Source organism: Monodelphis domestica, chromosome 3, assembly GCF_027887165.1.
Source record: "Monodelphis domestica isolate mMonDom1 chromosome 3, mMonDom1.pri, whole genome shotgun sequence".
NCBI classification, from domain to species: Eukaryota; Metazoa; Chordata; class Mammalia; order Didelphimorphia; family Didelphidae; genus Monodelphis; species Monodelphis domestica.
In genome coordinates this window covers 306,458,314-306,471,828 of record NC_077229.1, presented here as the reverse complement: position 1 = coordinate 306,471,828, position 13,515 = coordinate 306,458,314, and the positions used below count along the sequence as shown (strand labels likewise).

Sequence of the window (13,515 nt, the reverse complement as noted above, 5' to 3'; positions counted from 1 at the left end):
AAGATTAATATCAACTTGAGTCTTACTAATAACTTGGATGACCTATCTAAGAAGGGAAGTTATTAAAATGTATGCTATGTCAAATAAATGATGCTTTTTAAAAATACTGTGCTAAAGAAACTTTCTTTCAACATACTTTCAAATTCATATACTTCCAGGATATCAGAGTTGGAAGGGACCTCAGTATCCATGTGGCATTAGACCAATTTCAAAAAGTATTCCCTATACAATATGACAGTGGTAATTCAGTCTCTGCTTCAAAATTCCTAGTAATCATCAATCTACACAACTTGAGTGGTCTTATTCCTTTCTTTGATTTTTTTTCCTTCAAAGAAATTCTTAAAAAAATAAATATTCAAAACAAAATACATTTCACTCCCCAAAGAAAAAACAATTCCAACAATCCTTTTTGTTGTCCTTTGTTTTCTCCACCAGTCACAGTTCATTCTGAGCTTTAGCATTCCTGACACTATTATCACAGTATTGAACCATGCATTCATGCTTATGTTCTGCCTTCTACATAAAGCCTTTCCTGATTCCCCAAACTACTAATGCCATTACTCCTTAACTACCACATATTTCTTCTTATATTTCTTCTGCATATGCTTACATATATAATTGTTCTCTTTCCCATTGGAATGTATATTCTATGAGCATAGGGATTATTTCATTTTTGGTATTTGTATCCCTAGTCACTGGGATAGGGCCTGGCATGAAGCAGAAATTTATTAATTAAGGCATAATACCAATAGACAAGACCACCTGGTAATGAATTTGTTTGGCTTAGCAACCAATGAAACAAAAGAAAGTGGTTCTTATAGTAGCCTTTTCTGTAGCCTTTTCCCACATCTTCACCGATGGTCGCAGAGAGGAGAAAGAGGGTAGAGGGTGCTAAAAATCAGTTTTCAGTTTGTCAATAAACTTTATTTTGTCTTTTGGTATTCTGAAAGTTAGATGCTTGCCTAATGACTAATGAGGATGAAAAACATCAAATCAAGTTAATCTAGACACTCTTGTTATACATGAAACCAGAAGAAAGGAGGAAAGTATGGCAAAATGGAGAGATGGCTCATTGGCATACTTTTTTGTCAAGGCATATAAAGCAATTAATGGAGTAGATTTTACTGTTTTGTCATCCACGTATTGCAGCATTATTGACATTTACAAAAAGATAACCATGAAAATAACTACAGCTTACCCTAACAAAATAAACATTAAGGATGAAGTTGCAGATTAATTTTGCAAAGAAAGCATCATGGACATGGAAGATGAAGAACAATAATGGACAGCATTATATTATAAAACAAAGAAATGTAGTGTAGAGTAAAAACCAGTTTAATAAAAGTTTGGCAAGATATTCAATTAATCAAAATAATCCCAAGGGCATTCAAGGCATGAAAACGGAAGGAAGATTACAAACTAGAAGACTACAATTTGAAAAGACCTGTAGAAATCATTTACGTTTTCCTTATGAAATTGCATTAAAGAGAACAAAGATAGGAAAAGTGAATAGAATGGATCAAATTATACAGAGGTGATACATGCTTAGGGGGATGCAATTGTGAGGGTAATGAAGAACCTATATACTAGAAAACAAAAAAGATGGGTGAAATCTTAGACTTTATTCATACTAAAAAAGGCAATTAACATTCCAATAATAGCTGGTATTCAAGGCTATGAAATGATAGCTTAAAAAAATAAAGAATCTGAAAATCAATAGGTATCCTAAGATTATGAAGTAGTTTAAACCTTTAGCTTTAGAAATGGATTCAATCAATAATGAATAAATAAATAACATAAGACTTAGATAATATAGGGATCATAAATAATTTTAAATTATAAATATTACTTTTAAAAATTTGAGAAAGAATAAGAAGACTGAGTTGGTAAGGTTTCAAAATAAAGTTTCTAGGAAGAGTGTGGTACAGTGTAAAGTTTACTATGTTTGTAGTTAAAATACCTAAATTTTAGTTCTGATTTTTCTACTTATTCCCAGTATGACTTTGAGCACTTATTCTCTGTGGCTCAGGTTTCCTTATCTATAAAACAAAGGAGGATGAAATGATCTAGTGAATAGAAGACCATTAATACTTCTTCCAGATCTATAATTCTAAGAAAAATTCTTAAGTACTATAAACATTTAAAAATATATAGAACCAACCAAAAAAAAAAAAACCATAAACTTCCACCTAAAGTAACAGCATGATTTTCCTTAATATCATAAACCATTGCTAACTAGAAGTAAATTACATGAAAAAAAATAAATTTCAAATATTTCACTTACATCTTGTAGCTGATTTTCGCCATAGACATATTCTGATCTCTTTCGTGAGGAGTCACCCAATCGATATCCACCACCCAAAAATGACTAAAAAATTAAATTTATATGTAAGCTAAAACTTTGTTTAGTTTCAATGTTAATTAACACAACAATTTAAGAATGAGATTATTTGTAATAAGGGTTATTGGTCTAATTAATATGGACATTTATTATTAGATTACAAGCCTTGTGTTATAAAGAATTAATGTGATAAAGCAAAAGTAAATTTTTCTGTGGAGAAAAAACTAAGAGACTTAAAAGCCGATGTTTCAGTTTAAGCAATTTAAACATAGAAAATGAAATGAACATTGACATTTATTGAGTGCCAAGAATCAGACTGAATTCATTACAAAACTTTAAAAGTAATGACTTTATAATGAATATATGCCTCAAATTTTTAAATAGATACCACAGAAAAGCTCCAGTTTTACATGTGGTTTTACATGTTATATTGGGAAACAGGCACTGAATTTATCTTAAAAAATATTTTTATTTAAATGTGATTGTTCAGGTGTATCTGCAGTTTTTTTCTAATATAAGGCAATTTAGTTGATGAGTTAAAATTCATCTACTTTATATTCATAATTCATATTCATAAAGATGGTTACTGATTAATACTCTCTTCTCCAGACCACATAGTTCCACTTAGTTATTCCTCAATACTGATGAAAAGTTATTTAAAATTCTTAATAGAATATATTTCTTTATGATTTTTAGTAGTGAACTGAAAACCAGAACTTAAACCAGAGTTATAAGTTATACAAACAAAAAGATAATAAGCAACCTTCTTCAAAATGCCCAGGATGTCCTACTCTTAATCATTATGAAACCTTTGCAGACAATAGAACAAAATAAAAAATCTATAAGAATAAAAAATGTCTATTCTATTTATTCTAAAGAATAAAAAAAATTAAGGTCTAATTAAAAATGTACTATTTGCCACTTACTTTTGATTTGTTACCATCACCTGAAGCTCTTGTGGTTTCATTCAGAGGAACTGCTCCATGTTCTTTTGCTTCTTTGAAAAGTTCATCCACGATTTTTCCAGTTGTCTTTGAAGGTCCTGATATATGTAGCCCACTGTACTCATGTTCACCTGAGTATAGCCTTTAAATATTATTCATGAATAGAAACTATTAACAACAGAAATAAATTATTTTTAATGAAAAATACTTAATTTTTATTATATTGTCAAATGTTAATTTGACATAATAACCAATCAGGATGCCTCTGTAAAATAAGAGCAATTTCATTGATTTTCTTGGAACCTTATAAAACATAGTAATATTTATTAAAGTTTGTGAGAAAAATAACAAAAACAATGAATTCTTTTCTGAGTTTAGAGTTGGAAAAGGGCACAAATTTATAGAGAACAGAATATACTAACAGAAAAAGGTAAAATTGTGGAATCTTTGGTATTGTACCTTTTTGCTTTTATCCAGATCTTTGTTGCCAAGCTTGGGTAGGAGACTATGTATGCATGCAGACGTGTAAAATATAAGAAAGTTATGAGAGCCAAAGCAAAAATTCAAATTATCAGAAATAAGCCAAATACCAAGGCAAGATTAAATGAAGATTTAAAGATTAAAGTTAATTCACAATTAAGCCCTATACAAGGAACTACAAAAAACATTAAATTAAAAAAGGCCAATATTCTATTGAATAGGTAAGAAACATATAATATTTACAACTCTCCAAAATTCATGTAGTATCTGTCCAAAGAGTGGACAAAGAATACAATGGTAGTATTATGTACATATAGAATACATGAGGCCAAGGCAACTCATAATTCTAATACTAGAAGGTCTTGTTGTCCCTTTCTTTCCTTGTTTAGTCCTCATGATATTTAACTCTCAATTACCAGGGTTAACTCTTCTCTTTCAGGTCCTTAGCTACCTTTTATCTTTGCTTCAGAGGTTCTGTTTACTAAAAAGTTAGAAGCAGCTTTCTCATTCAGGTTTCTGGCTTTCTGAAGAGTATGCCTCTGCCTCAAATTTTTTCAAGATGACTCTTCATCTGTCAGATGGCATATTTACTTTTTGGACTAGACAAAGACTATAGCCAGTGGGGGAATTTCTGAGGGATGGGAGAGAAGAAATCTCTTCCTCCCATCTCCAAGATCAGAGACTAGGTTCTGTCTTGACAAGACTCTGTTGCAAAGACTCTTGCAAAACTACTCAGACTGCCCCCCTCTCCAGCTGGCCCTTTTGATTCAATTAGAAAGAATTTTATTGGTGCTAATGCCTTGTTACAACATTAATATCTTGTCATCTGTAATTATATCAATTAAGCAGTGATAGGAGACTGAAACTACAAAATCTTTTGTACTTTAGTCTTCACAAAATATTGATTCACTAGTGAGGAAATTTAGCTTCTGGTTCAAGAAATATGAATTAAATTCTTCCTTTCTTCTCTATTTTCTTTTGACTCTCTTAGGAGCTTGTGTTTAGATATTATTTCTGTTTTTAATTTCCCTTGAACTATGAAAAATTTTAAAATAGCCCTCAAACATTAACTTCATCATGTATTTTGAAACTGCATTACTTTACTTTTATAGTTTTTCTTTTTGGTTGTTGTTTGATGAGTTTGTATAGCAAAAGCTCTGTTCATGTCAGTTTATTTTTTCTAAAGAAAAGACTTAAAACACTTCTCTTTTCTTGGATATCCATCTTTTTTTCTTTGATGATTAAGTTTAGATTTGTAGCCTACATTAATTTGGGCATGAAAATGATCTGTGCTTTTCAGAATACAGTAGGACTTCATTTTACCTGACTAATATGTTCTAAGACCCTTTATGTAAGCTGAAAATCACACATAATAGGTAGCCCCTTTATTTAATAAATATGTCTTATACAAACACATCTAGGCATTTTGAAACTTTTCTTAAGCTTATCAGAGTTACCAACATCACTACTTTTGTACTTTGGGGCCATGTTAATAGCTAAATATCATTAATGAAACAAAGAAAAGCACTGCTCTGAGGCAGATATGAGAACCTGGGAAAAAGACTGATGCAGGAGCCAATGTTTGACATAAAACAATGTAATGGCTCACACAAAGGCTTCTAAGAGTGAGAATGAGCAAGATTGGGCTAACTTATGCCACTTGGAAAAATGGCTTGGATTTAGTGCATAATTAAAAATGTTTATTTTATGTATTTTTATGCCTTTTTTTGAAATTTCCAGTTGTATATACCTGAATAAGCCTGTATTGAATTTGTTTAAAACAATTTTAAAATGTGATTTCTGGCAAATGAGTAATCATTTTGTGTAACTTGACCTATTTTCCTTACTGTTTAAAGGGCTTTCTAGCTGCCAATAACATTTGTTGTTTGACACTGTATTTCCACAATTTAACCCTGTATTTCTGAAGTTTGATCCACTTTTCTCTGTAATCTTTATATTATCTCTTTATATCTTACCATTTCCCCTTGTATTATAGGATATTATCAATCAACATTTAGTAAGAGCCTACTATGTGTCAGGCACTGTGCTAAGCACAGGGAATAAAAAAAGGCAAAAGAAAGTTCCTGCTCACATGGAGCTAACACTCTAATAGAGGAGACAACATTCAAACAAATATATACAGAGCATAGACAAAATAAACAGGAAATAAAAGGAAGGTAATGAGATTAAAAGGGAATGGGAAAGGCTTCCTGTAGAAAGTGGAATTTTAGTTGAGATTTCGAAGAAGTCAATGAAGTCAATAATCGGAGTAGAAGGAGTGTTCCAAGCACATGAAACAGCCAGAGAAAATGCCTAGAGTTGAGAGATGGAGTGTCTTGTCCATGGAAAGTCTAGGAGGCCAGTGTCACTGGCCAGAGTGCCTGTTTTAGAGTAAGGTATAAGAAGACTGGAAAGATAAATAGGAGCTGGGCTACAAAGGGCTTTGAATAACAAACAGAGCACTCTGTATTTGCTCCTGGAAGCAACAGGAAACCATTGCAGTTTCCAGAGAAGAACTTTTTATTCTGGAGGATGGATTGGACTGGGAAGAGTTTGAGGCAGATAGACCCACCAGTAGGCTATTTTGATTATCTGGGAGTGAGATATTGATGGCCTGTATTAGAGTGGTATCAGTGAAGGAGAGAAGGGGACATATTGGAGAAATGTTGCAAGGGTGAAATTCATAGACTGAATCAGGGGACAGAGTGGGGTTGAGAAGTCTGGGTGAATCATTTTTCATGTAGCATGGTATATCAGATAAGGGCTAGACTTAGAAACAGAAGTGAAGAATTCAGGATGTCTCTTAGGTTGCAAGCATGAGAGACTGAGGGGATAGTGGTGCCCTCTATGGTCAAATGTTCTTCCAATAGTATCAGTTTTGTTCCTCAGATTTTCTTTCTATTTCTGTATATTTAAAATTTCAAATCTGTGGTTTTCTTCAGGAAATCTGCTATTTTGAAAAGGTTCTCTATTTTTTACCTTAGATCTACTATCTTCTTTGACTTTTTTGTTTCTTCTTTGAGACCTTTAAGTTCTTCTTTCCTGATAGCCATAATTTGTTGTAAAATTTCCCTTGCATCAGAGATTTCTTGAACTTATTCTTTCATACTATAATATTTATTGTACACAATTATTTTAAATTTATTTACTCTTTTCCTTCTTTATAAATTTGTTTATTCTTTTTTCCCCTATGGGCTCCCTAATAAGTTCCTTGCTTTTTGCTACTAATACTTTTTTTCTATTTTCCCCAAATATACAAAATGACCAATTTTGAAAAATAGAAAGAAGTAAAGTTCAAGAATTATGGAGCCTCTTAGGAAAAAATAATAATTAGCTTCTGACATTTACATAACAGCACTTTAAACCCTGAAAAACACTTTGTATACATTATCTTATTTTTTAGAACAGTATGACAAATTGTTTATATAGCCCACACATGGGTTGTTTACAATCCAATAACATCCTTATTGTTGTTTCCATATACAGAGATTTCTTTATTGCATCTCTGATGTAAAATATAGAATATCCAAATTCTCACTACTAAAAGGACCTAATGGAAGACATAGTAGAAAGGGAAGAAAAATGACTTGGCCTGGGAATCCTACTTCACAAAGATCTCCAGATGAAGATGGGAAGGTGGGGTACAGAAATAGATCAGCCTATGAGGTCCTATGTCTGAACAAACCCCATAATTCTGGAAGTTCTATCAAGATTGAGGTAGGCCCAGGTTCCTCTCTATTCTACTTTTCAAGACCCCCATTTTTCTAGGACCATATAATAAGTAAATATTTCCAAGATAGTGAAGGAAGCAGCAGTATAGGAGAACCTGACCATGATCATAACCTGAGAAGTATCCATTTGGTCCTCATACAAGTCTATGCCTGTCTCAAATTGTTAAGAATAGAGCGTGGTTATTGACACCCCATCCCTTAAATGAGAAACTGCCAGAAGATTCCATACTTTCTATGCCACAGACGGTCAAAGGAGGATCCATAGCTTCTATATCTATGAGACCATCTATGCTATAACAAAGGAATTCTGCAACTCAGAAAAGAGATCCCCAATCAATTTAAAGGTAGAAGGAATGACTTGTATTTGTGTGGCATCCAGTAAGGAACTCTAACAGGTCAGAAAAATGGAAGGTAGCTAGTTTCCCAAGTTTCTCTTTTACAGTTTAGAGTCACAGTATGACAGACTGGGTTATCTTTATCCTCTTAACAATTCAAAAGTGAGACTATGAAAACTGCTATACCTCATACCCACCCTCTCCACCAAAACTCCAGAATTTGTTCAACTTTATCCTATTTGTAATAGGAATTTGTCATTTAGTTGTGGAAAGCTTCCTGATCCTGTTGGATGGCTTCTTAAACTGTGAAGTAGTCCTCTGAGTACTTGACTGGGAAAATCCTTCCATGTTCTCACATTCTATGGGACTCTCTTGGGCTCAGATTATGACATTTCTGGTATCTCTGTACCGAGTCTGTCTTTTCCTTTGTCAATTATACCCTCTTTCTAGGAAATGTGAAGTTCTACTGAGTGGTTTCATAGTACCAAGTTATTCTGATGAAGTAGATGAAACCCAACACTCTCTGAAAGTTTATAATTGGACAGTAAGGGTAAGGGAGAAGTGCTAGGCTAGAGTGGACTCTTAATCCTTTTGAGAATCTCAGAACAGGCAATATTGGAGGAAACAAAGCCAGGTAAAAAGTATAAATTGATGCAATTGAGAAGAGAAGACTAGGAATCCATCCACTTGCATTATGGAATATCACAGTCATACTTGACAAAGGTTTTGTGAACAAGCATAAAGAAATTCACAGCAAGGTATCTTACCTTACTGAGAAGCTCTGAAAACATTATCCTACTATAATTTCAGAAACTGTATGAGCTCTTTTGCTATCTTTTCAGTGCTGAAGAGCTAAAGTAATTCTACAATTAGCTTTTATTTTCACATTGCTCCTCAAAGTAAAACATTTCCTCCATTGAAGCAACAGCCCCCGAAGCAGGAAAAAAATCCAGAATCAAGCAGATGGAAAGAGAGGTCTTCCCTTAAATATCAGAGTAGAGTAGTAGCCTCTGAATTGGTACTAGTGCTATATACTTACCTATCTGGGACTGTCTGTTAGAATAATGAACTGTAGGAGAAGTATGATTGAATTAAGAATAAATTTGGGCAGCAGTGAACGAGAAGACATCATGGCCTTGTTACTTGTAAATTGGCTTAACTCTTACAGCAGGAACTATGGAGGGAACCAGAATGCCCAAGCTAGATGAGAACCTTATTTGTTTCATCAGCCCAGATAGTCTTGGTCTTCCTTGGTCACAGGGACAGGAACAACCAAGTACTTGACACTAGATAGGTCTTCCAGAAGAATTTGGGTGAGGTAATGGTTAGATGGTAGTTATAGCTCCCTGCCCAGACCATTTAAATTTAAATTATTAAAAAATTAAATTATGTTATTAAAAATAAATTTAAACGTAGACCACTTATGGGTCTGTAACTGTCCATTTCTAAGAATAGAGAATATATAAGAAAGGTGAGAAAAGTAAGCCAGTTACTGTATGAGTTGGAAATGCGTAAATGAAGCCTATATCACTGCAGGCCTATATTCACACCCATGTTTGCCTGCATCTTTCCATGGGTCTAGATGACCTTTTTACAACTCATGAGACCAGGATCAGGACCAAGCTCAAGTCTTGTTGGGTCAGCCTGTTCTCAGTACTTTACCAAAGGCTCACGATTTCTCCTCTAGAACTTACATATTTTCATATGATGTCTCATTACAACAACCTTTAGAAGATATTATCCTCACTTTACAGATTAAGAAACTGAAGGTCGGAGAGGTTAAAGGGTTTAAGACTAGATCCCACTCCTCACTCCAAATCTAACATTCATTCTGTAGCACTATGAGGCATTTCAGGAAATTAGATAAAAATTTTTCCTGAAAATACTGATTGTAAGGGGTAGATAGCAAATTGACAGAAATCATACCTTGCAAGGGCTAGGTAGAAATAAGATGAGTGGTCTGGAAGTTGTTGATGTTCTCAGGGCTTTTGGGCTTACTTGCTCATGGTGGCAGTTGACTGGACGCTGGTGTTGGTATGGGAAGAGATGTTTAGTGCCTTCTCCAAAGAGTAGCTTTCTCTATAAATCTTCAAAGGTCAAGTATGAAAGCAGGGTTGGTGGCTTCAGGGTAGGGCACTGCTATTTATGAGGCTCTTGGACTTAGTATCCCACATTATCTTCATCAATGAGGTAGTAGTAAAGAATTGTTTGATCAATTTGGCACATGGAACCTCCAGTGTCCATCTCAGGGTGCCTTACTGCTTCAGCTAGACTAGTTTGCCTGGCATGTTGGTGGTAGCTGGTCACTAGTTGTTGGTGATGAGGATGGTTGGTCCCTTCTTCACAGGGTCACAATCCTGGCTGATGCTTCAAGGACCAGGTTGGAAGCAGGGCCAGCAGACTGGAGAAACTGCTGTTGCTGAAGATTTGGCAACCACATCTCTTTGTGGCACTTGACTGCTGGTGTAGTATGGGTAATAAATGCTTTAATTGACAGATATACTTTACAAATATGGAAAGAAATGATTCTCTCAATTAAATTACTGCAGGGGAATTAAAACAGTAATGTTTTTTGTTTTAACTACTGAATGAAGCTTTTGGGGAATATGTTAATTTGGGTAACATATCAAGTAACAAAAAACAAAATCAACACAATAAGAAGGGCACAATCTCCAAATAAGAGTGATATCTAGAACAAGAAGGAAGGCAAAGGAGTCAAATTTTTATGATACTTAAAGTGCCTGGCACACAAGAGGTGCTTAGTAAATGTTGTTGACTGATTGATATAAAAACGAAAAGGGGCTATTGAATGGACTAAAAACAATTTAATAATGTATTTCCTCTAGGAAACAAAGCTAAACAACATCTAAAAATTTCAGGTATTAGAATGACTCACATATATCATACTTAAATGAAAAATTACTTGGAAATTACTTTTTTTAGTCTAAATTTCTAAAATTATTACAAATCAAAGAAGATTATAGAACACTTACCTTTGAGGTGGTGTTCTTGGGCTTTTAAATACTTTTGCCTTGGGTTTCTCAGATTGAAATGATGATCTGCACTTAACTTCATCTTCATATAACTCTGCTAAGGCCAACTAGAAAACAGAAGAAGCTTGCTGTGAAAATACGTAAAATTAAAAATAAACTTTTCTGGTCACATAAAAAGTTAGACACATATACAAAATACAGCTATTGAAGTGGTAAAAATTCTTTCTTAATAAGAATATGAATAATTGATCTTACTTATAAAGGAGGGGGATATTTTTCTTTAATATAATAAATATAAATAAAATTACTAATGTGGGTTAGTTTAGGAATACATCATGAGAAAAATTAAATTCTCCCATTTAAAATTAAAAATCTCTCACTTATTTTCAATTTTCTGCTTAATGTTTACAAACACTAAATATAAGAATGACATTACCTTTAAAGAACTTTTTACTCTTAAATGCCTTTGTTAAGTTTTTCTAGAATTTTATTTTTTTTCTTCTTAAATTCCATAAAAACATTTAAGTTGTTAAATTACTGAAATATAGATAACTCTAAATTGTTCAAGTTCCTTATACTTTACCTCTGTAACTTATTTAAGTTTAAGAAAAGAAGTAATTAATGATTTAATAACATGTATAGTTATATTATACCACCATCCCACCACAAATTCATAGCTTAGTTTAAATTACCACTTCATGCCTAAAATACTGTATTACTTGCCTAACTGATCTTCCTTCCTTCAGTTCTTTCTTTCACATAGATGCTAAAAAGAAACTTTCTAAGGTATAACTCTGATCAAGTATCCCTCTCTTCAAAAAATCTTCTGAAGTTCCTCTGTGCTAATAGGATAAAAAAGAAACCTCTAAGCCTGGCAGACATTTAAGTACCTCCCCAATCTATCACTGTACTTACTAGCCTCATTTCACTTTAATCCACTTCAATCAATCAATTAGTCTATATTAAGTACTTATGAACCAGGTACTGAGGATAAAGAGCAAAAAATAATACCATATCTGTTCTATAGGAGCTCATATTCTATCAGAGAAGCTAACATGTACCTATAAACATATACAAAGCAAATGCAAGATAATGGGGAGTTACTTGAGCTGAGACGGGAAGAAAACTATGGACTCAGAGAGGTGAGGTGAAAGTGAATTCTAAAAATGAAGATTAGTTAGAGCAAAAGCCTCTTAGAGAAAGGAGCTGGAGAATCCTATGAGACAATGAGCAAAAATGCCAATTTGACAGTACAGTAGAGGATGGGAAAAGGAGTAATGTATAAGGCTACAAATATAGGTTGGGTTTGGCTTTAAAACCAAATTGAGTTCACATTTCATTTTACAGGTAATAGGGAATCACTTGAGTTTTATTAAGTAAAAGAGTGTTCAGAACTGTGCGATTTGAAAGATGAATTGAAAAGGAGACATATTTGAGACAGGAAGACCACATAGAAGGCTATTACAATAGTAGAGGGGAAAGGTAAGTATACTGTGTTCTATTTTGACTAGACTAAGTGTTCCCCAAACCTAACAAGTCATCTCCTACTTCATGTGTTCATGAATTCACTTTTTCCTCATCACACTTTTCAAAATGATTCTCACTTTAGCTCTGGTGCTACCACCTCCATAAGCCTTTCCTTATTCTCCTACGTAAAGGTTTTCTTTTCCTCTTCAGATTTTCCTAGAGCATTATGTCTTCATATTTCCTATGTCCCTACCATTCCCAACATCTTACATAATACTTATTAATGTACATATCTTCCTTCTTTTCCAACCAAATGGAAAACAAGCTCTTCGAGGGAAGGGACTGTCATTTTAAAAAATAATTATAGCTCTAGCATCTGTACTTATATTTAACTTGCTTTACAAATATTTGTAGAGTGGATAGATCCAAATATTTACAAATGGAAGTAAAGATAAATTAGTTTTTGAAATTGAAATTCAAAGAGAGATTTTATACACAGACACACATATGTATATATATATATAAAGTAAAAACTGAAAATAGAACTCTGGTGCTGGAAGAAACCTTAGAGATTATCTAGTTTAACTTCCTTACTTGAAGAAAACTAATGCCTAAAGAAATGTAGTGGTTTGCCCAAATTCACACAGCTAGTTAGTTAGAAAGAAGGGCTCTAAATTTAAGCATCATTCAATCTCTTATTCCTTTGCCTGGTTGGAAATAGTAGGAATAAAATTATTCCAGATATGCTCCATCATCCTAGGTTAGGAAATGCATTCCCTTCCTCTACCCAATCAAATTAAGCATGATTACTTGGTGGTAGGGGGAAGACAAGATTTAGGCAGCCAAGGATTCTTTCCAAAGATAAAATCTTCTCTAGGAAGGGCTCAGGTCAGATTCCAAAATCCTTTTAGTGACCGTTTCCTTTATATACTCTCTATCTCAACTACATATTGGGATGGTCACATTAGATCTTGCCTTTATACAGCAGAGTTGTACTTCCCTAATTATAAACTTTGACATTTTCCTATTGGACCATAATTTTTTATCATTTCACTTCCTTTGCTTTACCTTTCCTTCATCTCTTTGCCCACATCAAGACTTCCATTCCCTCCATTTCTCAGTACTTTCTCTGTTCATTGCCCCTACTCTGACTTTACTCCCTATCTAACCTCAACTGAATGGATAGCCATTCCAACTCTGCACTGTCCAATACTTTTTAATTCA

General features: G+C 33.6%; 1 protein-coding gene across 2 annotated transcripts in view; it reads right to left on the bottom strand.

The window, feature by feature from the left end:
* Positions 1-13,515, bottom strand: part of UBXN2B (UBX domain protein 2B) — a 32,815-nt gene that overhangs the window by 14,264 nt on the left and 5,036 nt on the right. For both annotated transcript variants that reach the window (XM_007487090.3, XM_056823946.1), the window contains exons 2-4: positions 10,825-10,931; positions 3,268-3,427; positions 2,285-2,368 (exon numbers count right to left, since the gene is read on the bottom strand). In XM_007487090.3, coding sequence (XP_007487152.2) covers positions 2,285-2,368; positions 3,268-3,427; positions 10,825-10,931 — 351 coding nt within the window. The remainder of the gene's footprint in view (positions 1-2,284; positions 2,369-3,267; positions 3,428-10,824; positions 10,932-13,515) is intronic.